The 26,972-nt window shown below is 47.1% G+C and overlaps 1 protein-coding gene across 4 annotated transcripts in view; it reads left to right on the top strand.

Annotated features, from left to right (window-relative positions):
- Positions 1-26,972, top strand: part of VPS13B (vacuolar protein sorting 13 homolog B) — a 787,290-nt gene that overhangs the window by 749,308 nt on the left and 11,010 nt on the right. For all 4 annotated transcript variants that reach the window (XM_069600522.1, XM_069600521.1, XM_069600524.1 and 1 more), the window contains exons 55-58: positions 9,665-9,783; positions 15,265-16,070; positions 20,042-20,218; positions 22,240-22,410. In XM_069600522.1, coding sequence (XP_069456623.1) covers positions 9,665-9,783; positions 15,265-16,070; positions 20,042-20,218; positions 22,240-22,410 — 1,273 coding nt within the window. The remainder of the gene's footprint in view (positions 1-9,664; positions 9,784-15,264; positions 16,071-20,041; positions 20,219-22,239; positions 22,411-26,972) is intronic.

Here is a 26,972-nt window from a genome sequence, read left to right as displayed (position 1 = left end):
GCAGCCCATGGGGTCACAAAGAGTTGGACACAGCTTAGCAACTGAACAATAACAACAACATACAGAAGCAAGACTTCAGTCAGTCAGTTCAGTTGCTCAGTCGTGTCCGACTCTGACCTCACGGACTGCAGCACGCCAGGCCTCCCGGTCCATCACCAACTCCTGGAGCTTACTCAAACTCATGTCCATCGCATCAGTGATGCCATCCAACCATCTTATCCTCTACAGTCCCTTTCTCCTGCCCCCTTCAATCTTCCCCAGCCTCAGGGTCTTTTCCAGTGAGTCGGTTCTTCACATCAGGTGGCCAAAGCATTGGAGCTTCAGCTTCAGCATCAGTCCTTCCAATGGATATTCAGGACTGATTTCCTGTAGGATTGACTGGTTGGATCTCCTTGCAGTCCAAGCAACTCTTAAGAGTCTTCTCCAACACCACAGTTCAAAAGCATCAATTCTTCAGCACTCAGCTTTATAGTCCAACTCTCACATCCACACATGACTGCTAGAAAAACCATAGCTTTGACTAGACAGACCTTTTTGGACTAGACTTACACCCAGAATATCTGTTATTTCCATCTTCTCCTCCTCCAGTCTTTTCTACCTTGATTATCTTAGAAATTCTTCCCCCTTCTTTTCCTCTCTCAGAGAGCTACTTCATCTCCAAGCTTTAGCTCCCATCATCCAGTCACTCCCAGATATCTCATCTCTGGCCACGTCATCCCTCCCAAGCCCCAACTCTGTGTTTCTAGCTACCCACCAGACATCTCTGTCCAAAAGACCTACAGACACTTCAAACCGCCATCATCATCTGAAACCAGAGGGCTCATTTTCTGTTCCCTCAAACCAGCTTCTCCTGGAGTCTCTGCTTTAATTAATATCACCCCCATTTTTTTAGTGTTAAAACCTTCAGTAACATTGATATGAACTCATATTGAATACGTGCTTTATGTCAAGCATTCTACACAAATACTGTCATTAGTCTGCACAGGTAGATGGTACGCGAAACTCAGAGAGGTTAACTTGCACAGAGCATGTGGGCCTGGGACTCCATCCCAGGACTGTCTGACTTCCAAGCCCGTCTTTTCCTGCAGCATCCCAGTACTTTCCTATCCCTCACTTCCCCCACAAGTTCTGGCATAAATTCCTAAGAAGGATCTCTGTATCTTCCCCTTCTTTTTGTGACTAGGGTCCACTTCAAGTCTTTTATTCATCACCCCTTGGTCAGATTTTAGCAACAGCCACTTAAAGAGTCTCTCCATTGTCAAGCTTCCTACCCTCAAACCTGCCTCCACAACTGCCACCACAGTGGTGAGTAAAACAGAGTCCAGCCAGAAAAGTCTCTCCAGGCCGCTTGGCTGCTAAAGACAAATCACTGCCTGCAACCAAGTAGACCACATCTCACTTCCTTATTCCCTCTGTGGGTCAGTGTTCAATCCCATAGCATGTATGGAAATCTCTTCTTCCCTTTCAAGTCTTGAATTCTTCTATTCCAGGGTTTTCCTTCTTATGATACTCTTTTACAAACTATTTGATCTGGGTGGTGGTGGTTTAGTTGTTGAGTCGTGTCCGACTCTTGGCGACTCTATGGACTGTAGCCCACCAGGCTCCTCTGTCCATGGAATTCTCCAGGCAAGAATACTGGAGTGGGTTGCCATTTCCTTCTCCAGCAGATCTTGCCAACCCAGGAATCGAATCTGGATCTCTTGCATTGCAGGCATATTCTTTACCAACTGAGCTACAGGGAAGCCTTTTATTCATTTTAGTTTAATTTCATAAAATTAGTAAAATCTATATTTATTTCTTCCCAAAATAGAGGGTGAAATGTCTTACGAATTTTTGCCAGAGATCAGCAGAACAAATACAATGCCTGATTTATCACCTCTTCAGATCAGTTCATGCTAAGACATCCCCCAGTCTGCCATAGATGAGCCAGAGACCCAGGAGAACCATGGTGTAGATTCCAGTCCAAGGGCAGGAAAAGATGCAGTGAAATGTCCCAGCTCTAGCAGTTAGGCAGGAAAGGGGGGAAAGTTCCTTCTTCCTCCACCGTTTGTTCTGTTCAGACCCTCAGTGGACTGGACGATACCCACCCACACTGGGGAAGGCAGTCTGCAGAGTCCACTGAGTCAAATGCTCATCTCATCTGGAAACACCCTCACTGACACATCCAGAAATAATGTTTTCATCTGGGTACCCAGTGGTCAATCAAGCTGACACAAAGTTGACCATCCAAAAAGAAGTGAACATGTGAGGTAGGGCAAAATGAATCAGGTAAAAGAAAGAGGATTGAAGAGGGATGAAGCCCAGCAAGTGTACCATGATCGGGACTGGAGCCCAGTGAGAGGGAATTGGTACAAATCATAGGAGGGGTGACTTAAGGACTTTAGATAACAGGAATGCCTGTTATTTAACTGAACTGAAGTGCTGGGGTGCCGTGTAACTCCCTCTTGACTATCCCTGGTTTATTGCACATAGCCTGTCAGGAGAAGAAAAGAGAGAGAGAATGGGAGAGAAAGAACAAGAGACGGACTTCCAAGAATACTTTCAGTTATTTCCCAGGTGTCACCTTATAACCTAATTACTCAGTAAAGTAAAAATTAAAATGTTTGTTGGATATAAATATAGTCAGATATAGATACAATGGTCATCTGAGTTAAATTCACCCATTCCAGTCCTAAATTTTAGTTCGCTGCTTCCTAAAATGTTGACGTTCACTCTTGCCATCTCCTGTTTGACCACTTCCAATTTGCCTTGATTCATGGAACCAGGTTCCTATGGAATATTGCTCTTTATAGCATCGGACCTTGCTTCCGTCACCAGTCACATCCACCACTGGGTGGTGTTTTTGCTTTGGCTCTGTCTCTTCATCCTTTCTGGAGTTATTTCTCCACTGATCTCTAGTAGCAATAAATATAGTAAATAAATTTAATATTTATAAAAGTAACTGAATGTATAAAAAGCACAGGTTATATTACCCTGTTCCTTTATTTGTAATTGTAGGAGAAGATAATGTACTAAGTGGGCGGCAGACCTAGGCCTCAATGGTTTTCTAAAGTCATACTGATCTGGGTGCGCTAACAGAGACAAGAGTGACAGAACACAGACCATTCCCCAGATGTGTTGTGGTCAAAGCAGCAAGTCGCTATTTGTTGCCTATAACCTTCCACACACACACCCACACTAGCAATATGAGGTGAAGAAAGTCAAAAATAACTAAATGACAGCACTGAATAGGACTCACTAGCTTCTTCTGCAATAATAATTAAAAATATCCCCTTTGCCATCAATCACTTAATTCATTCTCCACCGCTACCCCACCTCCATCCTAAAGGAAATCAGTCCTGAATAGTCATTGGAAGGACTGATGCTGAAGCTGAAATTCCAATACTTTGGCCACCTCATGCAAAGACCTGACTCATTGGAAAAGACCCTGATGCTGGGAAAGCTTGAGGGCAGGAGGAGAAGGGGCCAACAGAGGATGATATGGTTGGATGGCATCACTGACTCAATGGACATGAGTTTGGGTAAACTCCAGGAGTTGGTGATGGACAGGGAGGCCTGGCATGCTGCAGTCCACGGGATCACAAAGAGTCGGACACGATTGAGGACTGAACTGAACTGAATCCCACCTCCAAACTCTGCCTAGAATAACTCTCCTCCCCAGGTTGCTAACCAGTCTCCACACCCCAGTGGAAATCCAGTATTTCTCAGTGATGCTTTCTTAGTGTGTATATGGCTCCTTTTCGTCTAGAGACCTATAAGCTCACTGGCTCCCCTCACCCTGCCAAATTGTAGGACAGAAAATAGTAAGAACTCCTCCAGATTGGAAAGAGGAAGAACGAGACACGTGCACATGCTCTCACCCGTAACAGTTCCAAAATTTTTTTAAGCACATATCTTGGGGATTGTAATCTCAGAAGCAAGGAATAATCTCTAAGTTGTGTCTCTGCAAATGGAAGAGCTCCTTCACCATCATCCTTCTCGTCCCTGGGTCCATGCTCAGAGACCCTCCTTGGCTACATCTGGAGTTGCATTGAGTCTTGAATAATCAATCACAGACTCTTTTAGTCTAGGCTTGTGAGTTTATCAGGCAGTAGTAATTTCTCAGAAACTCAATGGGCTTCTCATCTGTTTGATTCCAGAGAATCCCATGTGCTAATAACCAGATCCTTGGTCCTTTTAATGACATATTTCTGTACTATTTTGCTTCCTTACCTCTCTCTGAATTTAAGGGAGCTTCTGTGGCAATGGTAAACAGTCATTCTAAAATTTTTTCTGAGTAACTTTAACAATAAAAAATTTCAACAGTGACTTCTGATGCCTATGTGTAGCCCTAAGTCTAAGTATTAATCTGTCTTCATGTTCAAAGATTAAATTTTAAAAAGCATTACTGCCTTTGTGAAGCTCTGGATTTCTGGAATCTCTTTATTCTCTTTAATTTATCTTTGCAAACCAGCCAGTTCTTTCCCGAGCTCATCTCTTCTTCATAGTACATTGCCAGGTGCAGTCAGCAGCAGCCAACACACACTGCTAATGTTTTGTTTTCAAACCTCATCTTCTAGAGCTACAAATCTATTAGGTTTATAATCTGCCTCCCAAGTAATCTTAGACAACAGTTTCACTCAGTGTCTTGCCACTCACAACATAAATTCCCATTTTTGTAGCTTTCAATATCAATTTCTACTGCTACTGTTAAGCCAGAATTCTGTGGTGGCTCAGCAGTAAAGAATTCACCTGCAACGCAGGAGACTTAGGCAGCTCGGGTTCGACCCCTGGATCGAGAAGATCCCCTGGAAAAGGGCATGGCAACTAACTCCAGTATTCTTGCCTGGAGAATTCCATGGACAGAGAAGCCTGGCAGGCTACAGTCCCTAGAGTCGCAGAGTCAGACACGACTAAAGTGACTGAACACGTACACAGCATTAAGCAGACTCCCGTTTTAGGTTTTGCTGGAACTGATATCTCCCTCCATTAGTTTAGGTTACACTATGCTGTCTATCACAGTCCTAGCACTGATTTTTGGCTCGTGCTATATCCCAGTGTTTGTCATCAAGGGCTTTGTCCTCATGGTAAGTCAGGAACCCAGGTTGACAGAGGCTTCACTATCTTCTGTCTACCCCGTTGTAACAACCAGCCCAAAGCCTGGAGGCTTGAAACAGCAGTGATCTGGAGGGTTTGATTGGGTGGTGTTTTTGCAGGATGAGCCCATGCAGCTGCATTTGGCTGGAGGGTTGGCAGGGGAGGAGTTCATCCAGGAAGCCTGGCTAGCTCTCTTACCACGTGGTCTTTCCTCCATAGGAAGGTTAAGTCAGGCTTCTTCACATGGTTGCCAAGGGAGAAAATCCCCCAAAGCAAGCTTTTTTTCACACTTCTTGGCTCATGCTTGCGGACATCCCATTATCTGAAGAAAGTCACAAAGCCAAGCTTCATATCAGTATAGGAAGGGATTAAACAAAGGCATAGACCCTGGGATGTGCAATTCCCTAATGGAGAATAATCTACCATAACCACCACCTGGAACAGGAATCAACAGACTTTTTCTTTGAGGTCTAAATAGTAAATATTTTAGGCTTTCAAAGCATATAGTCTCTATCAACCAGTTTTCAACTCTGTTGTTAGATGGAGTCAATATGTAAATAAGTTCCAGTAAAACTGTGTTTAAAAGAACAGTCATGTACATACTGTTATATTTAAAATGGATAACCAACAAAGACCTGCTGTATACACAGGTAATTCTGCTCAATGACGTGTGGCAGCCTGGGTGGGAGGGGAGTTTGAGGGAGATTGGATACATGTATATGTATGGCTGAGCCCCTTTCAGTTCCACCTGAAACTGTCACAACCTTGTTAATCGGCTGTGCCCCAATACAAAATAAAGTTTACCAAAAAACAAGCATCCAAGTGGATATGGCCAACCACTAATGTGGAACATAAAGCTTTTGTTGTCTCTGCAGCGCAGGGAAAAGTCTTGCCCTTTTACCCTTTGGCTTGAAACTAACACCTGTCAATACTGCCTTTAGCTTGTTGGCCAAAGCTGGTCTCATTGCCTGGTCTCACTGCAAGGGGCTAACGGGTGTAAGCCTGCTCTGCGCCTAGAAGGAGAGGGCAGCTGGGCATGGGTGAACACTAGAAATCTCTACCATGAGAGCCACCTTGAGCTGACGCCCATTCAGCTCTTTACTGAGTGCTGGTTGTAAAGACTGAAGAAAATGCACACAAAAGTGCTGCCCTCATGACCATGGTGGATAATGCTCTAACATGGAAAAATATACACTCCTGTCCTGGAACTTTTAGCTCTTATCTCATTATCCGTGTACTTGGCTTTTTCACCAACCAAACTAGGAGCAACCGAGGGTGTGATTTTATCTTCTCAGTGCCTGCTACAGTGAGGAGCTCTTTGTGGGTTCACCTTAAATATCCGATCATTGATTTAATTAATGATTAAATGATCAAACCACCAGACCAAGACAAGGATTTGTTTTAATTTCTAGGGTGTTGGTGCCTAATTCTTCTGGCACTGACGTTCCTAACTCTCTAGTCCTTAGAACTCACTTTGTACCAAATGCTTGATGTTGCGAGTGGTTTCTCTCCATGTGAAAGGAGGCAAGAGTAGGCTCCAAGAATTAAAGTCTGCATTCCTTCCATTCTAGTGATGACTAAAAGGGACACCCAGCAGAATTTCTCTCCCAAGTCCAAGGTTTTGGCCAGAAGAAATACCTTAAAGGTTTAGGTTAATTTGCTTGCATTCAGAGTCTCCTGGGAAGTTAATGGAAACCCTCAGCTTCTTTATCTTTACTATCTTGGGAAGTAAATAAATCCTCATTTCATAAGGCCTGCAGACTGCTTTGAGAATGAGCTGAACAATAAGTATTTTCCTCTTCTGGTCCCCTCCTTCCCTTCTTTGAGCGGTGGTAGTTTTGGTTTTTAACACTCTCTGCTAAAACCCTAAGGTATCCTCTGAAGTTAGGACAGTCCTTGAGAGGAAGGAATGGAGATGGGAGCGTTAAGACCTTTAAAAGGCTTGTGGCAAATGAATAATCCCATGTCTGTAAACCTAGTAACAAAGCAGTTGACTTACTCTACATATCATATAAAATAATAGCTTTTGTAAATGTGACTGGCTCTCAAAGAATGTCTGTTTTGTTTTAGATTCGTGAGCTGAGCCATTTTTTAGGTTGGCTGCCTTCCACATTTTATCATTGTCAAGTTCAGTTCTTATCTTGGAACAGAAAGGGCAAATTCAGGATACAGTCTTTTGAAACAGATGTTTTTGCAAAATGATCCATTTGGGAAACATGTCCATAGAGAATACAAACTAACTCCACTCCTGCCCTCAAAAAGTTGACAATCTAGTGATTGAGTCTATGATAAAAACTGGTGACAGTAATACAAACAATAGGATTGGTGATGAAACCGAAGTATAGTTAATGTGCTTTTGGAATGTAGCTGTAGGTATCAATCTGAGGAAAAGAACAGAAAAAACAGAACATCTTCCTTGAATAGGGTGTCCCTGATGAGGGTGAAAGAGGAGGGTGAAAAAGCTGCCTTGAAACTCAACATTAAAAACTAAGATCATGGCATCCAGTCCCTCTGTGAAAAGTGAAAGTGTTAGTTGCTCAGTCACATCTGACTCTTTGGACTGTGGCTCTCCAGGCTCCTCTGTCCATGGAATTCTCCAGGCAAGAATACTGGAGTGGGTAGCCATTCTCTTCTCCAGGGGATCTTCCCAACCCAGGGATCAAATCTGGGTCTCCCACATTGCAGGTGGTCCCATTACTTCACGCCAAATAGAAAGAGGAAATGTGGAAGCAGTGACAGATTTTATTTTCTTGGTCTCCAAAATCACTGCGGATAGTGAACAACTGCAGCCATGAAATTAAAAGACACTTGCTCCTTGGAAAGAGCTATGACAAACATAGACAGTGTATTAAAAAGTAGAGACATCACTTTGCTGACGATAGTTTTTCCAGTATAACTTTTCAAGGTATAGTTTTTCTAGTAGTCATGTATGGATGTGAGAGTTGGCCCATAAAGAAGGCTGAGAGCCACACAATTGATGCTTTCAAACTGTGACGCTGGAGAAGACTCTCGAGAGTCCCTTGGACTGCAAGGTGATTGAACAAGTCAATCCTAAAGGAAATCAACCCTGAATATTCGTTGGAAGGACTAATGCTAAAGCTGAAGCTCCAATACTTTGGTCATCTGATGCAAAAATTGACTCACTGGAAAAGACCCTCATGCTGGGAAAGATTGAAGGCAGGAGGAAAAGGAGGCTACAGAGGTAGAGATGGTGAGATAGAATCACCGACTCAATGGACATGAATCTGAGTAAACTCCAGGAGATAGCGGAGAACAAAGGAGCCTGGCTTGCTATAGTGCATGGGGTCGCAAAGAGTGTTGGATTCACTTAGTGACTGAGTAACAACACCCTGTATGTGCAAAGATACACAGGATTTGGAGAGGATTTGCATAGAGGGACAGTGCTTTCTCTGCACAGATGGTGCTGAGGAGCGGACAAGGGTCTGAGCTAGAGCAGTAGCCGTAGACTAAGAACGAAGGCTATTGCAGGAGTTGGCGGAGCAGGAGATGAAAACGGGGAGGCAGAGATGACCTCCAGATGCCCTGGATATTGAAGACGATCAGGATTTCTGAAGGAGGGGCCATAGTATAAGAAAGAAGCCCAGTGACCTTGAAGTCACATCCAAGGGTGAGAATCACAGACTCTTGTGGTTCTGTGTACATTCTTTCAGGTACCTCTTCTTTTGGTCAAAATTAGAACATATTCATCCCATGCCAAGCAGACACCTAGCTTTGTTCCTTCATCCAGGAATTTTCAGTCTGTCTTCTTTTTATTTGCTGTTCTAATAATAAAAAGGGCCCAGGCGTGGACTGAATTGGTAATATACATCGTCAGCATCAGTGTTCCCAAACAGGAGGAGGTTCTTGCCCTTACCCTCAGGTAATGCTGGCTGTGAACATGATGTTCTTGGAGTTATTTTTCAAATAGTTCTGTTTTCAAATATTTATCCATTTAAGCAACATTGGTATTTAATGCTGAAAGGACATCTGTTCTGCTAGCCTGGCACCTGACTTCTGAGATGGAACTCTTTTTTAAGTCTAAGTCCACCTCCTCCTGGAAGAAAAATCAATTTTTACTCCAAGCAAACGAAGTTACCTGACATTCTTGTTCCAACTTATGCAAGGGACCTTGAGGAGATTATAACATGTCTTGTTGGTGGGTTTTCAGGTATGTTTTGGTGTCCACAGCGCAGAAGGGCATCATTATGGTAGCTAAGTCAAAACTCAAAAGCCTGAAAGGTTTTGCACATCACATTTCAATTCAGGGATTTTTTCCCCCCCAGAGATTCATATGCGCACATAAAGCTGGTCCGTGGCTAGTCTCCAGCCCATGCAGAATTATTTGCCAATTCCAGAGAAGGAGAGAATGAAGACACTCATGCCCTGTCATCCATCATTTTTTTCCTATGAACCTTACAGCTGGATATTGAAAATCTGGATTTGATTTTTTTTTCAAGTCAGCTGAATAGCCTATACACGTGGATACCAGCAAGTGTTTGTGGTATTGAGTCAGAACTGAAGATATTTGAAGCCTTTTCAACAGTGTTTTGTATTGCTTCCCAGACTGATTTTGAATTTCTTTTCATAGGTTGTGTTTCTGACTGGCTTTGGATATGTATACGTGGACACCGTCCATCACTGTGGCACAGTCTTCATCAACGTGGCCCCAGAAGGAAAAGCTGGGCCTGTCGTAACTAATACCAACAGGTAGGCTTAACTAGTATCCAAGTAGCAGTAGGGTAAGTGTCAATTTATAAAGTTGTAAACCTACTGGTCACCATTTTTTGTTATCCATATATATATATGTGTGTGTATAAAGCTTTTGGTTAATTATTCTGTAATTGATAAGGATATGGTTATTAGCATTTAACTATACCCATAAGAAGAAGCAATATATCGTCTTTCCAGTTCTTCTCTGGTAAGTTTAACGAACTGATTTATAGACTGAGACATGCATCTTAGAATTACACATTATCATTAGCGTGAAATACAGATTAATGCCTCTCTGTCCACATGACCACCTAGTAATCAGTAATTAGACTGAGCAATGAGAGCTACAGCAAAAGTAAAGTCACATTTCCCCACTTCGACCTGAATGTTGCCATCAGGTTTTGTAAATATGAACCAGAGTTAATATCCTTAACTTAAAAGAATTCTTATAATTCAGTAGGAATAATATGAAGATAGTCCCTCCTTCCAAAAATTCAGTTCAGTTCAGTTCAGTCATGTCCGACTCTTTGCGACCCCATGAATCGCAGCACGCCAGGCCTCCCTGTCCATCACCAACCCCCGGAGTTCACTCAGGCTCACATCCATCGAGTCAGTGATGCCATCCAGCCATCTCATCCTCTGTCGCCCCCTTCTCCTCCTGCCCCTAATCCCTCCCACCATCAGAGTCTTTTCCAGTGAATCAACTCTTTGCATGAAGTGGCCAAAGTACTGGAGCTTTAGCATCATTCCCTCCAAAGAACACCCAGGGCTGATCTCCTTCAGAATGGACTGGTTGGATCTCCTTGCAGTCCAAGGGACTCTCAAGAGTCTTCTCCAACAACACAGTTCAAACGCATCAATTCTTCGGCTCTCAGCTTTCTTCACAGTCCAACTCTCACATCCATGCATGACCACTGGAAACACCATAGCCTTGACTAGATGGACCCTTGTTGGCAAAGTAATGTCTCTGCTTTTCAATATGCTGTCTAGGTTGGTCATAACTTTTCTTCCAAGGAGTAAGCGTCTTTTAATTTCATGGCTGCAATCACCATCTGCAGTGATTTTGGAGCCCCCCAAAATAAAGTCTGACACTGTTTCCACTGTTTCCCCATCTATTTCCCATGAAGTGATGGGACCAGATGCCATGATCTTCGTTTTCTGAATGTTGAGCTTTAAGCCAACTTTTTCACTCTCCTCTTTCACTTTCCTCAAGAGGCTTTTTAGTTCCTCTTCACTTTCTGCCATAAGGATGGTGTCATCTGCATATCTGAGGTGATTGATATTTCTCCCAGGAATCTTGATTCCAGCTTGTGCTTCTTCTAGCCCAGTATTTCTCATGATGTACTCTGCATATAAGTTAAATAAGCAGGGTGACAATATACAGCCTTGACATACTCCGTTTCCTATTTGGAACCAGCCTGTTGTTCCATGTCCAGTTCTAACTGTTGCTTCCTGACCTGCATATAGGTTTCTCAAGAGGCAGGTCAGGTGGTCTGGTATGCCCATCTCTTTCAGAGTTTTCCACAGTTTATTGTGATCCACACAGTCAAAGGCTTTGGCATAGTCAATAAAGCAGAAATAGATGTTTTTCTGGAACTCTCTTTTTCGATGATCCAGCAGATGTTGGCAATTTGATCTCTGGTTCCTCTGCCTTTTCTAGAACTAAATAAGGGTGAAAAACACAACCGGAAAATTCTGGGAAGTGGAAACACAAATAACCAAAGAAATGCAAACTTTAAATAAGACATTACATATTGAATTAACAGTGATGTTCCATCATATACCTGGAGAAGGGAATGGCAACCCACTCCAATATTCTTGCCTGGAGAATTCCATGGACAGAGGAGCCTGGTGGGCTACAGTCCACGGGGTTGCAAAGAGTCAGACATGACTGAGTGATGAAAACACACATATCCATCATATACAGTCCTACTAAAAGTATAAATTGTGACTATTTTCTAGAAAGCACTTTAGTAATATATATTAAGAGCTTTAAAATCCCTTTGGCTTGGAAATTCTACTTTTAAGAGTTTTAAGAACTTAAGAGTTAAAGCAATAATTAGAGAAGTAGGCAGAGATATACAGAGAGATTTGATCACATTACTAATTATAATGGCAAAATATTCAGAGTACAGATCCTGTCAGCAGGGAAATAGATGATACATAGTTGTACAAAAAATGGTATATCCACAGAATATACCATTATAGGATTTTAGTGGGATACAAAAATACATGTGATGAATCTAAAATAAAGCAAACAGAATATAAATTTGAATATAAAAATATATTCTAATTATGTACACACACACACATATTCACACTTAAGTACATATATGCACACACATTCTCATACATACAGAAAACATTCCTAGAAATAACACTGGAAAGAAAAGAATCAAAGTTGTTAATAGATGTACAGTTATAAGTGATTACTTAATGATTTTCTATTTATTAATTTCTATAAGAACATATTTTATAATCAGAAAGTTAATTTATTTAAATTTTAATTTAAAATATAAAATAGTGTCATCAACTTTTATACATTTGTTTAAGCTCTTTTTTTTCTAAATCCCTTGCTTTTCATATATGGTTAAAAACTCATTAATTTGGACCTTGCCATATTATGATTAATTTGAATTTATAATATTGCAAATAGGTTGGGTAGACGGTTTCCTTTGACCAGAAGTTTGTAAAAACAAATAATAGTGTAATAGAACCGAAGACTAAATTTTGAATTGCATAAGCCAGGATTTCAAGCCCACACAACTTCAGGAATGTTTTATATAGGGCATTAGTAGGGCATTGTTTGTGACAGTAGCAACAAACCATGCATTCAGTGGTAGAAATAAGAAAGATCTAAGCATTTACTTGTGTTTCCTTAATTCATCTGTTCAGCAAGTATTTCTCAAGTGCTCACTAGATGCCAGTGCTATTCTCACCTGTGACCTAACAGCCCCAAGTCCCTGCTCCCAAGGAGATCACATTCTCATAGGTGTGCAATGGGAGGACAGAACGAACATAATAAAAAAGGAAATTTTATGGTTTAGTGGAAGGTTGGAGTTCTGCAGCAATAAAAACAAAGCCTGGTCAGGACCAGGAATTACCCGGCTGTAGGAACAGAAAGAGGATAGTTTTGAAAAACTGGTATAGGTAAGCCTCACCAAGAAGCTGACATTTAAGCAAAGACTTGAAAACAGCCAGGGGATATTAGTAACATGATTATCTGGTGAGAACTCTCCAGACAAAGGGCACAGCCAGTTCAGAAGTCAGAAGCAGTACACCGGCATATTGGAGGAGCAGGGATTAGGCCAGGGCGGGCCAAGTGCAGTGGGTGAGCTAGGAGGAACCAGGGCCCGGGGCCAGGCAGGCGATGGCTGGAAGGAGGGCACACGTTGCGCAGGGCTTCGTTTTCTTCTGAGTGAAACGGGGAAGTCAATGGATCTGTTTGAACGAAGAAGTTACCTGATTTGACATAAATTTTTAGAAGACCATGACTCCTTTTCTTTTGTTCTAAGTTTATTGAAGTATAGTTTATATATATATATATATTTCACATATATTCTTTTTCACATTGTTTTCCATTATGGTTTGTCACAGAATATTGAATATAGTTCCCTATGCTTTTGAAGTAAACTACAGAGAAGTATTGGTACCCCACTCCAGCACTCTTGCCTGGAAAATTCCATGGATGGAGGAGCCTGGTGGGCTGCAGTTCATGGGGTTGTTAAGACTCAGACACAACTGAGTGACTTCCCTTTCACTTTTCACTTTCGTGCATTGGAGAAGGAAATGGCAACCCACTCCAGTGTTCTTGCCTGGAGAATCCCAGGGACGGGGGAGTCTGGTGGGCTGCCGTCTGTGGGGTCCCACAGGGTTGGACACGACTGAAGCGACTTAGCAGCAGCAGCAGCCTAGAGAGGTAAAGGAGGAAGCAAGGAGACCGGCTAGGTGACTACAGTTATTCACACTAGAGGTGTTGATGGCTTAGGCCACACTATCAGGGAAAGTGGTAAGAAATGGTCAGACTCGTGATGCAGTTTAAGAAGAAACCAATGAAATTTTCCTTGATGCATTGGATGTGGGTTGAAATAGAGGCATCAAGAACTCTCAAAGTTTTGGTCTGAGCAACTGGTAGGATGTAGTCATCATAAACTAAGGTGAGAACAACTGTTCTGTGCGTTTAGGGGTAAGATCATGAGTATGACCACACACATGACCCTTGAGACGTCTGAGACCTGTAAGTGACTCCCGTGTGGATGGGCAGTTAGAAACGCAAGACCCGCACTCACAGGGAGTTCTAGGCTGAATGTGTGACTGTAGAAGTCATCAGCATATAGATGCCAAGCCTTGGGCCCAGATGAAGCCCTCCAAGGGGAGTGAGTGGAGGCATATAGATACCAAGCCTCGGGCCCAGATGAAGCCCTCCAAGGGGAGTGTGTGGAGATGGGGAGAGAAGAGGGCCAGGGGCTGAAGCTTGAGCACCTGACCTTTAAGAGGAGGGAGTCCCATAGGTGATGAGTGATGAGACATACAAGAGCTGAGAGCAGACGGGCCAAGAAGGGATTCCCAGAAGGAGGGAGTTATCCACTCGAATGCCGCAGTAGGGGGCGTGAGTCACAGACTTCAAGCCCATTTTTCAATTTAGCAACAAGGAAGTCCCTTGGGGTCCCTGATGGGAGTTGCTCTGGTGGAGGAGGTGGGACAGAGCCTGCCTGGAGCAAGGCTAAGAGAAAATGGAAAGTAAGGAACAGGAGACGAGGTGTATGTGCTTTGGGGTGTTTATGTGAAGGGGATCAGAAAAAGGGTAGCTAGAGGAGGAGTTAGTTAACAAGAGGGATTTTTTAAGAGAAATAATAGCATGTTTATAAGCTGCTGGTAAGGAAGAAGAAATGGTGTAGGAGGGAGTGAGTTGCTGGAGTGATGACTTTGAAGAGGGTGAGAGCACGGTGGCTTAGCTCAGGACAGAGAGATTCGTGGAGCAGCTCGGGCTGCTCAGCTCTAAATGTGACGGAGAGCAGAGCACGCGCCCTGAGATGCTGACCACTGGGCTGTGCCGGGGGTTCATGGGAAGTTTTCTCTTGCTTGCTCTTACTTTTCCCAATATAAGGCATCTTGGTTATTTTATTATGACCTTTCGCCTCATGATGATCACAACAGAATTAGTGCACGAAGAACTCCGAGGATTTGGGAGTAAAAATCTGGTGTTGATGAGGGGAACACGATAGAGCAGTGTGACGAGAGCTTGTAATGGTCCCTTTAGGAACATCTCCCGGGGCTGCTGGAGTGTGCCCGGCTGTCCAGACACGATGTACGGCAAGTCCAGTTCTTAATTTGTTTCTTATGAGAATCTGATGGGACATCAGGAGGTTTCTAAGAAGGCTCCGTCATTGAAAATCTACTAAGACATTAAGGAAGGGAGGGAGGGAGGAAAAGAAAGTGGAGGAGAGATGCTCATGTTCTCTTCCCTTTCTCCTCCAGAACTCTGGAGAAGATCGTGACATTTAAAATGTTTGTCACTCAGTTGAGCCTGGCGGTGTTTGATGACCTCACCCACCATAGAGCGTCATCCGAGCTTCTGAGACTCACACTGGACCACGTTTTCCTCCAGATGGCCCCCGTGGCTGGCCACCTCCCTGGGGAAGAGATGGCCACCGCCCCCTTTCAAATCTACTCAGTGGAGGTCTGCTGCGGGGACCTGCAGCTAGACAACCAGCTGTACAACAAGTCCAATTTCCACTTCGCTGTCTTGGTCTGCCAGGGGGAGAAAACAGAATCTCCTCAGTGCTCCAAGATGCAGAGCCTCCTCGTATCCAGTGAAGATTTGGAAGAATACAAGAAAAACTGTTTTATCAAACTCTGCCTCACCTTAACCGAGGGCAAGGACGTCCTGTTCGATGTGAACGAGTTCAGTTTTGAATTGAAACCTGCCCGATTATATGTGGAAGACACGTTTGTCTACTACATCAAAACTCTGTTTGAGACCTACCTGCCCAGCAGCAGCCCGGGCGCTCAGCCCACAGCCCTCGCAGGTGGCAGACAGGTGCTGCCCGTGCAGGTGAGGCAGCACGCCAGGGCCTTGGTGCATCCCGTGAAGCTGCGGAAGCTGGTGATACAACCGGTGAACCTCCTCGTCAGCATCCACGCGTCCCTCAAGCTGTACATCGCCTCTGACCACACTCCGCTGTCCTTCTCGGTGTTTGAAAGAGGCCCCATCTTCACCACAGCCAGGCAGCTCGTCCACGCCCTGGCCATGCACTACGCCGCGGGGGCCCTCTTCAGAGCAGGTGAGGACACAGCAGAGGGAGCCTGAGCGAGAAACAGAGGCTCCGGGTGGTCCTGACTCCAGGACACCTGGAAGCAGCATGGGAGTGTGAGGAGCAGTTAGATAGCAGTGGGTTGGAATCCAGACCCTGCCACTGCTGGCTGGGAGGCTGGGGGCAAGTTACTGAACCTCCCCCATCTCAGTTTCCTCACCCATAAGGTGGGTTTTAAGATTTCTGACAAGAAAACAATGACAGTATGTGAAGTCCCCTGAATTTAGGGTGGCGCTTAATGAACCCTTAAGCAGTAGCAGCCGTTAAATTTGCTGTTATGTAACAGAATTTTGATTCCCATTTAGCAAGCACCTTTTCGGCTCCTTGAAGGCACAAGGCTCTATATCAGGGAGCTAGTGCCGCCAGGAAAACCAGCCCAGGCCCTCTCAGCCCCTTGGCCTAAAAGAAATGTAGTTCTGGGCTGTTAACTTGCTTCATTACGGCCCATGAATAGCTCTAGGTGAGAAATTCAGAGGATTTGTGTGCTCGTCAGATGCATAAAGAGCCTTCTACCTACCCAGTGCAGCCTTGCCTGTCTAGACAGATGGCAAAGAGAAGGCTGTAGGTGTCTCAGCCTCTCCACAGACCTGAGCGGGAAGAGTGTGCGGGGGGTGCTTGGCTGTGTGTACAGAGTGTGGTGTGGGGAGTACTGTGAGCTGAAGGTTGTTTTGGAGGCCAGGTTGTCTCCGGATTCCCTATGGTAATGGGCGTCAGAGCTCGCCTTCCTGACCTAAATTCACTCTCAAACGGTTTCAGTCTGATAATCGGGCTCCTCACGTTGCTATGAACTCCAGGCGACCAACACCAACCAACCGGACCTGGTCTCGCAGCCCCTTCTGGTAAAACGCAGGGAGGTCTTACTTTCTAAAACTAATGCAGGACAGAACGTGGTAACACTGTCCTTGGTGAGTGCATTCCAGATAAGACAACATTGTAGCAGTGGCCGACCGACCCATGTTGTTGCCATACTGGTAAGATTATATTTTCTCCGGAACGAAATCCATAGCTACCCAGAACTCTGGATGGCCAGATCAGAGGAGGTCCCTGCCCTGAAACTATTGTTCTCATAGCCTGTACCACAAGGAAGAAAAGATTTCCCTCTTGCTAAGGAATTATCTTAAAACAAGCAGCTACCATTTCAAATTTAATAGACAGGTATATGAAAAGCTTTACTCTTTCAGGCAGTTTTTGCTTTTCCCATGAGAAGCAGGCAGGTAGGTTACTGAGCTCTGGTCTGGAGCCTAGGAAGGAGTAAGCTTCCCATCCACCCAGTCATCACCTTGGGCGAAGGTGTGGGAGCACCCGTCAGAGTAGTGAGCTGGCAGGGAAACTCCAGCTGTGACCACCGCCAGGGAACCATGTCCTGCAGCCTCTGTGCTAAAAGTGACCTCTCTCATTTTTCATGAGCTTTCACAGGAACATTCTGTTTGGATTTTTTGGTAATCTACCTAAAAGTTCTCCAAGCTGCTGTCCCAGTCTCATTATTTGCTGAAACAAGAAAGTCTACACTAGAGAGCCAAGTTTTTAGGCCTGTTGGGAGTTCTGTCACCAAAGGCCTTACAGACAGTCTGAAGATTATCTGGAGGAAAGCAGTGGGAATGGGAAGAGGATAGGTTACCCCTGGGAAGAAGCGTCTCAGAGAGAATGTGCTAGCCTTCTTGGGAAAGGAAGGGCTGGCCTGGGAGTGGGCAAGTTGCATCACTTGGGTCAGGATTCACCCATTGGACTTGATTAAATGGCTGAAATACCCTGACCTCATTTCTAGGGACGTCCTTATAGAGGTTTTAACAATGAAGTGATTAGAAATGAGTGACACTGACCCTATTTGAAGGAGAGACTGTGTGGACTCTAATTTCCCGGGCTCCCTCTCTATTTCCAAGGCTTGGCTCTATGGGCAGCCAGACAGTTACGTTTTTTCAATAAAATCTCCAAACCCAGTAAGCAAGACGATACATTTGCTTTTGGAGAGAAATAAAGGCAGAATGCCCTCGGGTGCTCTGGTCCTTCTCTGGCCAGCTTGGGCCCTTGAGAAGTAGCTCTGGTCCGTACCTGGACTCCCCATCCACAGTGGCCTGATCCAGGACTGTCTGCCTCACCTTCCTGTGGCCGGGCTGTGGGCTGGAAGGTGTGGCTGGCTGGCTGCCTGCCATGCGCCCTGTGCTCCGCTGCGCCGGCCTGACCAGGCCCCTTGGACAGTGCGTGCTCTCTGCTTGGCTGTAGCTAACTCTCCTTTCTTCATCTCGGTATGGAAGCTTTGGAGAGAAGGGCAGTTGTTTCAAGTCCAATCTCTTGCCTCCAAGTGAACCTTCCAGCTCTTCCAGGCTAAAGGAAATCTGTTATTTCTTTACATCCAGAGAAGGCCCTCTGAGGAAGACTATTCCACAACCTTCCATGGTAGCCTGCCTACTCAGTTAGGCCTGGGCTCGCAGGAAGAGGGAGGGTGGGCTTTGGAATTGGGTAAGCCTGGCCTTGAAGCCCTGCCATGTGTCTCTAAGCTCCAAGGAGATGGGGAGAATCGAGCCACAGTCCCCTCCTTGTCCTGCCCGCCCTCAAGACGCTGGCGACAGGGCGACACGACGTCACACGAGGCCCTGTCCCCCGAGCCTGGCATGGTCCCTTCGCCTGGGGAGAGGCTCAGTCCCTAGCTAAATCTAAATTTACCTGAAGGCAGGTACTAAGGCTTGCAGAGTGACTGGGCGAAGTAAGTGAGGTGAATGCCTGGCCACCCAGAGGCCCCTCCATTTATAATCCTCAAATTCTGGAAATAATTCCCTCTTTTCACCTAAACCCTGATGTTGTCCTCTAATGTTCCAGAGGAGAGAAGGGGGTTCCAGATGTGAGGATGTTCCTCTCCAAAGTGCTGGGCCTGGGGACCCTTCAGGGCTGTGGCTTGGCTCTTGCCCCCACATGTTCACAACCCTCGGGTTGGTGACTTGACTGGGGGGCTCTCTGTCCCAGGCCCGGCCTCCCAGGACCTGCCGCAGGGGACGCAGGATCGGCTCCCACTCGGGTCCTGCCCAGCAGCCTCCCCTTAAAGCCCTCTCAGCCCCGGGCTGGGGAGGTCAGCATGTTCCCCAAAGACACTGTATGTGTGGACTCATACTCTCCTGAGCCCCTGGCCTTTGCCTGCCTCTTGAATCCTCTGAGTGAGAGCCCCGAGCCCCGACCCAGGAGCGAAGGTGGGGAGCCACTCCGGGGTCCACACTCAGCCACGTTCCCACAGGGCCAAGCGCTCCACAGTCAGGCCACCAAGCGGGCCAGCTCCTGGCAAGCCTCAGCTTTAATAGGAAACCAGATCCCAAGCTCCCCGCCTGGGACCCTCAGGGAACACGCCCCTCTCGCTAAGCTAATCAGTATGTCCCTGTCACCAGAGTTTACACAACTGAAGCTGGGGTGGAAGGGGAGACATTTCTTTGGCTCCAGCTCCACTCCAAAGGGAAGCGCTCAGCTTGGTAGGATTGGGAAACATTAAAAATAACTCCTCCGTCCCTGTCAGAGCTGCGCATCCTCTTTGCAGCACCCCATTTAGCATCTGGCCTCCCCCGCGTCCCGGTCCCTCACTGCACCAAGGAGCTTTAAGGAGAACTCCCGAGCCTGCGGACACCTGCTGCCCCAGGGGCCGCCTTGGCTTGGAGGGGGTGGGAGCGTCATCCCCCTGCATATGGGTCCCTTTTAGCAGGAATACGGGAGGCAGGGAAGTCATATTAAAGCTATTTGTGAGGCTGCCAAAAGGATCACTTTGATTTATAAAGTATGAAAGTTTGCCATTTATGAATTCACAGTGAATGAGTTATTTCCCATATTTTGCTCCAAAGGAGCTTATTACATTCTCAATTCTAGTGTGAAAAATGAATTGCAGGGAAAATGGGTCACTTTTCCCAAATGTTGAAAGTGCTGCATTTAAGGTTTCGCTCACCCCTTCCCTCCGGTCTCCCTCGCAGGCTGGGTGGTTGGATCCCTGGAAATCCTTGGCAGCCCCGCGAGTCTGGTGCGAAGCATCGGGAATGGCATCGCTGACTTCTTCAGGCTTCCGTACGAGGGGCTGACCCGAGGCCCAGGAGCCTTCGTGAGTGGGGTTTCCAGAGGGACTACATCGTTTGTGAAGCACATTTCCAAAGGTAGCTCTTCGGGTTCCTGGTAATGAGGCCTGATTTTCATTCCTTCCCTGTCTTACTTTTTAGAGAACGTGTTAAACATTCTCCGTGAATTAATATTGCCTCTAGCTTTGTTTGACTTGTTAGCTGGCAGTGAGACGTTGGATTTGTAACAAAGCTCATATATAACGTCTTATGTTTTAAACAGATCACTGCTTGCCTGTAGTTGTGTGAAAATGTTTCAGAAACTTCAGAATTTGAAACCTCCCATTGGGAAAACAAGGATTGGCTCAACTGTTATTCCATGTGATAAATGCAGAAATATTAAAGGTGTTCAGGACTTCTGCTAAACATCAGAAATCCTACACTGTGTTGCCTCATCATATATATATATATATTAATGTAGATACAGTTGTCATAACGTTCTTAAGGAGCAAGATACATTTTGACAGTGGAAGCCGGTGGGGAGGTGAACGGGCCAGCTTTCCCCCGGCTCGCCACGTACACAGCGCCACCTTGTGGCCCAGACGCATCATCGGGCACAGGAGCCAAACTGCAGTCGGCCACCCCCACTCCCCACCTCAGGAAAGAGCGTGCTTCCCTTTCATCCGTGTTTGTTTGCCCATATTTTGGTCAAGTTGGCAGTAACTCGGGAACTAACAAGGTCCATCTGAGTCCCCGTTTCTTCTCAGCGGGAGGCAGGGGAAACAGGGCAAAGGCCTTCTCCCCCCGTCTGGTAAAAGGCCTTTTACAGTCAACAGTACTGCAACTCTCTTATGAGTGGGCAGGTTATAGAAGTCTCTAGAAGGCCTCAAACAACACTTGAGCTTGAAATACGAGAACCCATGATCCATAGAGGTGGGACTGGCAAGAGAACAGCAAGAGCAATAAACCAAATTCCATGGACAGTGACAGGGCCACTCCCCCCGGGGCCCCCGGTCATCCGGAGGCCTGTGAGCTGAGCCGCAGGAACCCACGGGTGAGTCACTGCAGATTTCTCACTCCTGACACTTGAATCTTTGTGGTTCTGTTGTTTTTATTTTAGAATAAGACAACCAACACCTGCTAAATCGAACTCCAGCGGTAATTTTAGCATAGTGACTCACTGAATTTTTTTTACACTTGTTCTTTCTTCTTAGCAAAATCTGTTTGGTTTGTCTGTGTGTGTGTGTGTGTGTGTGCATGGATTTTTTTTTTTTTCTTTTCAGATGACTGGTAAAGATGCAGCTGCAAAAACATCTTCCATTTCTTCTTGAACCTAGACATCCAATAACAGATGAACTAATTCGTTAGCTTCAGGATATGTCCGTTGATGTCTTTCAGTTTTGCTCACGGAGACCTATGCAGACTTGCTGGAGGGGATTATGACTGTCTTGAGCAAGACGCAGAAATAGCCTTTCTTGGGAAAACCAGACAGAATCTTGGCTTTCACATGCCTTACTCTCTTTATTGTCTTCACTTTTTTTTTTCCCAGCTCACAGCCTGAATATCAAAATCACACATATTCTCTGTGGCATAATAATTATTTCCTGACTGTCAAGTGATAAAGTTGAGTGTCTTCCTTTACTATGGCTAGAGTAATGGGGAAGAATAGATCTTACTTCTAAAGTGGAAACATTCCTTTACAATCTGTTTAAAATTCAGCAACATAACCTTACCCCTTCAAATGAGAGCAGGCAAATTGCAACCTTCAAAAAACCGGGCCTCCCTGAGGACTTCAAAACTAAGTATTGTAGCCAAGCCCTGGCGGTCAGATGAGTGCATGATAGCTCCGTGTGAGGCTGCAGGCATTCTTCTGGTGAGGGAGGGTCTGATCCTATCCTCTGTGAGGGCTCAGTGGATCACCTTTCCTCAGCAAGTGTTCACCTCACCTCATTTTCCGACGCGGCCTCACCCCGCCCAGGGGGAAGCCGCCCTCACTGTCCACGGGCGAGGCCAGAAGGCCGCTGTGGACTCCGCTCGCCCGCAGCGCTCCGGGGACCCCTCCCCTGGGGCCGGCATCCATGTGACCAGGACCCCAAACCCACGTGCCTCTGTGTCCTCAGGTACCCTCACGTCCATCACCAACCTGGCCACGAGCCTGGCCCGGAACATGGACCGGCTGTCGCTGGACGAGGAGCACTACAACCGGCAGGAGGAGTGGCGGCGGCAGCTCCCGGAGAGCCTGGGCGAGGGGCTCCGGCAGGGCCTGTCCCGGCTGGGCATCAGTCTGCTCGGTAAGGGGCCGGGGAGGGGGCGGGGGCACTCGGGCGTCTGCTGGCGGCCCTACCGCGGCCGGGTACTCCCCGGCCAGACCGGGGTTGGGGCGGGGGGGAGGGGGGGGTGGCCCTTCCGGCTTCCTGCAGAGGAAGCTGAGGCTGAGACGAGGCCCGCAGCCTGGTCCCCACGCCGATCCTGGTTTGGTTTGGCTGCGCAGGGCCATCCTGCGGCCTGGGCCCCGCCCTTCCGCGCGCTGGTGGGAGTCGCCTCTCCTGCCGCCTCCTCTCTGTCCCCTCGTGGCATCCTTAAGGCGTCATTCACCCAGGAGGGTCCCGCTCGGGGCATCAACTGGAGAATGTCAGCTCACAGCCGCCTGCTTGCCAGCCTCCTGAAGCCTTACCGCCTGTCGGCCTCAGAAAGGGCAGTCAGCAATCGAATCGCCTGCTTTTGTTTGAGAAACACTTGAGCCATGTGCAAATGTCATGTAAACTTCAGTGAGGAGCCCACTCTTTCCTTTTATTTTTTCTGAGTAATTGCCGTTTGTCCAGCAGCCAGATGGTACACGGAGAGGGGAAGACTGCTCTGGGTATTTCCAAATATTACAAACGTTTGAAAAACAAGTTGCTCTGGAAAAAAAAAATCTATAAAAAAAGGAAGATTCAGAGCTGAAATTTTGCAGAGCAGGATTTTCAAGGGTATCTTCTGTTTATTTGTTTGCAAAGGAATTTAAAACTGTGTTGCTTGGCCGCCTGCCCGCCGAGCATCTGAAGGAGTTTGCATCTCTGGGAGATCAAAGAGGCCCAAAGCAGGGAGAGCAAAGGTCAGAAACGATGAGCTTGAAAGGACCTGCCCTCTCTCCAGGCTGCATTTCTGTACACAAGCCCTCCTCTCACAGAGGCCAGCTGAGTGAGGCTCTGACAGGAAGCAGTGAGATGTTTCAAGTTCAGGTGCAGTTACCAGAAATTGTTTAAGTCCTAACGAACCTGCAGGGATGTGGGGCATGGCCGGGTGATAACGTGTGGGAATGGGGACCTGGGGTGGAGCAGCCGCTTAAGAAGCAATCCCCTCGCTGCTGGCGTGGCTGCTTTGGTGTAGGTGGGGGGACGGGAGGGGGGAGGGGGGCATGGTCCTCAGGAGTCAGCAGCCCCCAGGCTCGGGTTCCAGGTCCCTGTCTTTGTGACCTCAGGGCTTCTCTTTTGTAAATGTGGGCTGGAAATGACTCTGCTGTTACTAGAAGTAGTGGTGGTCTGTTGCACACCAGACCCAGCATCCATGTTTGGTCAGCACCTTCATTATATTATGGTAGCAAGGGAACGAGAAGGGCCGTCTGGTTTCAGCGAGTGTCCCAGCAGAGAGAGCCATCTGACCAGTGGCTGGGGCGTCTTGGCTTTAGCTTTAGTCCGGTTGCTGTGACCGTAGGAAGTGACTGTGAGGTTACCGTGGAGGCCTCGGGTCGTTATCTGGCAACCGTGGGACCTCTTTCTGCTAAGAACTGTGACCTTGCGTGCCCTCTGCTGTGGGCAGGAGTGCTTCCTCCCCGCTGTCCAGGATCTTCTTGGACGGAGGCACTCAGCAGAGGAGACCTGAGCTGGCTGGCATGTGGCTGTTTCCATCTTAGCTGATCGGGGCTCTTCCCACCCAGAAACGCCCACACCCACTCCCCATTTTCCATTATCTGAGACTGTGCCGGGTGGTAGAAATCACTTACGTGGGGAGCTGTGATTCTGCCTTTGTGACGTCACCCTTTGGAGCATAGCTCCTATTATTAACCCTGGTTAATAATAGACAATCCCAAACCTTTGAACTTTACTATAGTCATCATATTTTGTACACACTCCTCCATGCAAGGGAATCATTTAGGCTGTCTATGGAAATTGCAGTAGGCTCATGGAGTCTTTCAGAATCTAATTTCCGCAAACCGAGGAGTTCTGGGAATGATGTGAGCCTGATTGCACCCACCAGCAGTGGCCTGACCCCGGGCCGCCAGGAGCTCCGCTCCCAGCAACACGCCATGAGCAATGTGTCCATTTCTGTGCTCTTCAGACTAAGGTTGAGCCAACCAGCTTCCTTTCTTGGAAGAGTTCAGTAACTGTATCTCACATGATCACTGGGTCAGCTCAAAACATCTGGTCCTTGATGTATGGCAGGAAGAAAAAAGGGAGGCTAGAACCAATCTGTACTTTCCTCCTCTGGGAAAGTATGGATTTGTCGCCACGCAATACATTCCCAGAAATGGTGTATAAAACTGCCGCATGCCAGTAAGTGCCCAGCTGACGTTAGAGCTGTTTATGTATAATAGCCACGCTTAGTGAAATAAAAAAGCTAGTTCCTCAGTTTCTTGCTTTATAAGACATAAACATAAATGACCTAGTTAGTAAAAAATATATTTAAATAACACTTCAGGGTTGTCAGAGCACTTCCACATGAGTCATCTTGTCTGGTCTTCAAACCCTAGATGTGGATGAGGTTAGGTGACTTGCCCAGGTCATGCATCCAGGCGGGACAAGAGCCTGTGTCTTTCCACATGTCACCCACCCTGAAGGGCTCCACACCTGGAAACAATCAGGACGTGGGGAGACTGAACAACTGAAAGTTGCAGAGTAGGAAAAACACATTTCCCCCAAATGTTTATGAGTTTGATGGGCCTTCTTGACTCAGCTCAGCCCTCATGAGGACACTGTGGAGTGTTATGAGGCTCCTGAAAAAAATCCAAGGACACCTATAGCTCCTGGCCAGGCCCATCGCCCCGGGTCAGCGAGGAAGTGATGGCCTAGAGAGGGATGCCACCGAAGCTCCTGGAGGAGGTCTACAACTGTTTTCAGAAAGCAGTGGTTTTTGGAAGAGCTCTGTCCAGCCTGCAGAGTTGGCGTCAGGCTTGCCCGCACTTACCAGCTCTGTTCCCCAGAGAGCCCGACTTTCTACTATGGCCTGGAGCCTGCTGAGAGGGGATATGAGCTCCTTGTGGCACTTAAAGGCACATTACCTCCCAGATGGGACTTCTCGCTCATGAATACCAAAGGCAGGCTGTCAGAACTCCCTTCTCTGACTTAAGACGAGTTAGTTGCTGGATTTCCCAGCAGCCACACCCCGTCTCCACGGCCACTCTCGGGATGACGTTCGGAGTCCCGGCCATACGCCTCCACCAGGTGAGTCAGGACATGGGCGCCCAGAAGGCGCTGGCCGCGGTCCCCCTGGTGCCGCCCTCACCCATCAGCACCCTGTGTTCCAGTTAGAAGGGAGTTTCGGAACAATGAGCGTGCTTCCCTCTCGTTTTGCTGATCTGTTCTGGTCAAAAACAAGCGAGCCTCAAGCTGGGATGCCCAATATACTCTGTGGGGCTTGTTTGTCCCTGGAACGGTGAGCTTTGGAGCGGTGTCACAGCCTGTGCCTCCACCATCGTGATTAAAAACAAAAAAGCCCAAAATAAAATTACAGCATGCAACACGGCAGCACTGGGACAGCCACACAGGCAGGACGTCGATAGATAGTGACCCAGCCTAAAGCTGAGCGAGTCACAGAAGGGGTGAGGAGAGCCTTTTCGTTCCCTTGCTTCACAGAGCAAGCCCCCCTCTTCCAGCGAAGGAAGGGCAGGAAAGGAAACACGTCTGGAACCGGTGGTCTGGTGGTTAGGCCTCTGCCTGTCCCTCCCACGTGAGGGCATGAGTTCGATCCTTGGTTGGAGAACAGGTTCCACAGGCATGGCAATGAAAGAAAAGGAGAAAGCAAAGCCAGGCCGGCCGGCACAGAAAGGGTCCCCGGAAGCCCCCTCCCCTCCCCGCTTCACCTCGTCACATCACAGCCAGCTCCACGTGGCTGCCCTCCATGGCCTGATGCCAGTGGACAAGTTTTGGGATCCATTTCCACTACCTAAAGCCTCAGAGCAGAGTTGGTGTATATGGCAATAATTTACCGGTGGTGGGATTTGGCTGGATTAGGCTTACCGAGAGAGCCCTCTGCCTCTTTGAGAGCTGCTTTGCTGGCGGGGCTAGCGTTCCACCTGGGCCCCTGGGCCCCTGCAGCTCCTCCTCTGCCTCTTAGGATCTAACACCTGTCAGTGTTCAGGTTCCCACTTCGGAGGCAGCCGGAAGAGTTTATCTGTCAAAGCCCTGGTAACTGAGCCTTCACTGCGGCCGGTGGCTGGAGCAAGTGGAGGATCAGAGGGGAGCCTCACTGTGGTTCCTGTCTGCACTTAGGCAGGTGGAGGTCAGAGCCCGGGCTGGGTGCTGCCCCAGGCACAGGCCTGGCACGTTAAAGGAAAATGGGAGATTTTCACCTGTCCCCCTCCTAACTCAGTTTTAATAGTCTTAATGGAAATCTGCACCTGAGAAAAGACATTTCTACCAGAAGAGTGCAGAAAGGCAATTAATTTAATAGTGAATTTGTTATTATTTACCCCACCTTTTCTGCTCTCAGCATGGGCATCTTTCAAAGAAATCAGGAAGTGATATCGCAAAGGCTATATTCTTTGATATGATGCTTTTCGCTTTGAACTGCCTGCTGTGAGATGATGTGAAGAGAAGACCCAGGGTTCTTGCCCCTCCCAGTGTAGCCGGTTCCGTTAATACTTCCCAGCTGCCCT

Source organism: Ovis canadensis, chromosome 9, assembly GCF_042477335.2.
Source record: "Ovis canadensis isolate MfBH-ARS-UI-01 breed Bighorn chromosome 9, ARS-UI_OviCan_v2, whole genome shotgun sequence".
In the NCBI taxonomy this organism is placed as follows: domain Eukaryota; kingdom Metazoa; phylum Chordata; class Mammalia; order Artiodactyla; family Bovidae; genus Ovis; species Ovis canadensis.
This window is presented reverse-complemented; position numbering and strand designations above follow the sequence as displayed.